The 2,609-nt window shown below is 59.1% G+C and overlaps 1 protein-coding gene across 1 annotated transcript in view; it reads left to right on the forward strand.

The window, feature by feature from the left end:
* EP400 (E1A binding protein p400) overlaps positions 1-2,609 on the forward strand; it is a 92,112-nt gene that overhangs the window by 75,598 nt on the left and 13,905 nt on the right. The window contains exon 44 of the mRNA XM_029921638.1: positions 10-170. Within this exon, the coding sequence (XP_029777498.1) occupies positions 10-170 (161 nt within the window). The remainder of the gene's footprint in view (positions 1-9; positions 171-2,609) is intronic.

The raw sequence follows: 2,609 nt of genomic DNA on the forward strand, positions 1-2,609 counted from the left end.
CTTCAGCAGGTGGGTGAGCGGGAGGGCCCGCCGGCGCGACACTCCGTCCGGGAGCACCCCGCCATGCCACGGGGCTGCTGGCCGCGAGAGGCTCGCCAGTGAGCAGGCGGCGCTGCAGAAGGCCTCATGGCTGCGCGGTCCCATCGGCATGACGTGGGGGAGGCGGAACCGTAAGTCAGGAGACGTTGCTTCTGCGTGTGGACTGCGGTGGCTGCTTGGCCGCACACGTCTGTGCGCGCTCCTAGGTCGGTGTACCAGAAACGGGTGTGCTGTCTGTGAGTTACGCTTTACCAAACCTCGCTCAAAACAATAGAGTGTTCTGTACTACGCAAATGAAGTTTTCTAGCGTGTGGTTTAGGGCTCTTTCATTTATTTTTCTTTATACTTTGCAATAAAGCACTTTTGATTCAGTGTTTTAATAAATAACAAAAGCCAGTCGTTGGGCTTGTGGCATTAGGCGCGTCGTGAATGAGTGGCGGCGCTCCTGCTGTGGGGGCGGGGCCCCCCGCCTCGTCGCCCTGGACGTTCTGTTTTCAGAGACCCCTGTTTCTACACATGATGTTTTTAGGAGATACCGTAATTCCCCCATGATGTATTTTTTTTTTATTTTAATGTTTTTATTTATTTTTGAGAGACAGAGAGAGAACGTGAGCAGGGGAGGGTCAGAGAGAGAGGGAGACACAGAATCTGAAGACAGGCTCCAGGCTCTGAGCTAGCTGTCAGCACAGAGCCCGACGCGGGGCTTGAACCCAAGAAACGCGAGATCGTGACCTGGGCCGAAGTCGGCCGCTTACCCGACTGAGCCCCCCAGACGCCCCACAAGATGTATTTTTTAGTAGCTCTTAGAGAGAAGATACTCTTCCTGGTGATGTGGGACTAGACCTTGAGTCCCACACAGCGTGCTTTCCCAGGGCTCTTAAGAGTCCTGCGGTGGGGCCGCGCCAGAGGGACAGGTGACCGGGCGGGCCGGCCAGGCTTGCAGAGGACAGGCCGACCTCGTCCACACACGCGGCCCTTCGGCACAGGCGGATGTACTCAGGGGCAGTGGTCCTGCTCGCTCCGGGGGGCCGTGCGACGTTGAGGCTCGCTGGGCGCAGGGCGCGTGCGTCCGGCTGCAGGATGTGGATTTGTCCACCTTGGACACGAGCAGAGGTGCGCCGGGACGGTTCGCGTGGGGCCGTGTGTTCACGTGACCGAGTGGGACTCTGGAAGACGAGGGCAGGGGGTCAACCACCTCGGGTCCAGCGGCGGCCTGCTGTTCCTGGTACGAGGCGAGGGAGGTGTTTGCCATGTTCCCTTGGTCAGATGCACGACAACCACTGGATAAAAAAACTGTATCTTTTTACAAGTTCTATGGAGCTGACAAAAGAGAACTATCAGGACCAAGTCTAAGGGAGGAAGAGAACTCAGAAACTGCACTGAAGCAGCGTCTGCCTCTCACTACCTCTTACCTTGTTGGCGGAGGACCGCAGTGCGAGCCTGAGGCTCGCTCATCCGGGGGAGTCTGTTCGGGGCTGCTCCCAAGGGGCGCGGCCGAGGTGGGACCCACCTGCCCTTTGCCATCGTGCTGACCCGGGGCAAGTCAGGGCCTCTCCCTCCAGAGTCCCAGCCACAAGTCTGCTCTCTGTCCGCAGCGGGATGTTGGTAGAGTTTTGGGGGGAGTTGAGGACGTTGTACGTGGATTTTCAACTCTGCAGGGGCTTTGGCACCTGTCGCCCCCACACTGTTCGAAGGTTGACCCCAGAGAACTTCTGGAAATGAGAAATATGGTTACAGAATTGACAGACACCCCTCTGCTAATCCGTTACAGTGTGTTTACACACAGTTGAGAGAATTAGCTGGAAGGTGAGTCAGAAGACACCCCCCACCCACCCCCGCCGCACGCAGCGTGGGGGCGACAGCAGGGAGTGCGGAGCCACGGAAGACCGCCGGGGGCGTGGTTCATCGGATTCCGGATGGCGAGCAGGACGGGCAGAGGCGGTATTTGAGGACGCAGGTTTTCCAGAGCTGAGCAGCGGCATTGCCCCGTGTACACAGGAGTCCCCGCCAGTCCCTGCGCGGGACCACAGGAGGAACTCACGCCTGCATGGCACCGGCAGCAGACACGGAAGGAGCCGGAGCCCGCATGCCGCCCCCGGAGGTGCAGCTTCCTTCTCGGTGACAGGGAGCTGTCGAGTGACACGGTGCGCTCATGACAGATGGTGACCACCGCCCCTGGTGTTCCGTCTCCTCTGAAAATCCTTGGAAGAAGGAGGTGGAGCGGCACTCTCGGAAACGAGAGGGTGCCGGCAGGTGGGCCCTCGCTGAATGGAACACAGGGCAGAAGGGGCTGTTCGCAGATGAAAGGTCTGAGAAACAGGTGATGCTGACCTGACAGCGACAGCGGCTGCGGGGCTGACAGCAAGAACCGAGCACGGGGACAGCGGTGTGAGTTAGCCAGCGATCGAGGTGCCCAGTCGCTCTGGAGTCCCACGTTCATGATGAGCATGAGCGTAACTCTGTCGAGGAGACTGACACGTGTTCATGGTGTGATTCTTGATGAGCCTCGAAGAATAAAGAGCGTGACTTCCAGACTGGGCCGGGGGAGGGGGGAAGAGCGGGAGAGAGTC

The sequence above is a fragment of the Suricata suricatta genome, chromosome 14 (genome assembly GCF_006229205.1).
Source record: "Suricata suricatta isolate VVHF042 chromosome 14, meerkat_22Aug2017_6uvM2_HiC, whole genome shotgun sequence".
Lineage (NCBI taxonomy): Eukaryota > Metazoa > Chordata > Mammalia > Carnivora > Herpestidae > Suricata > Suricata suricatta.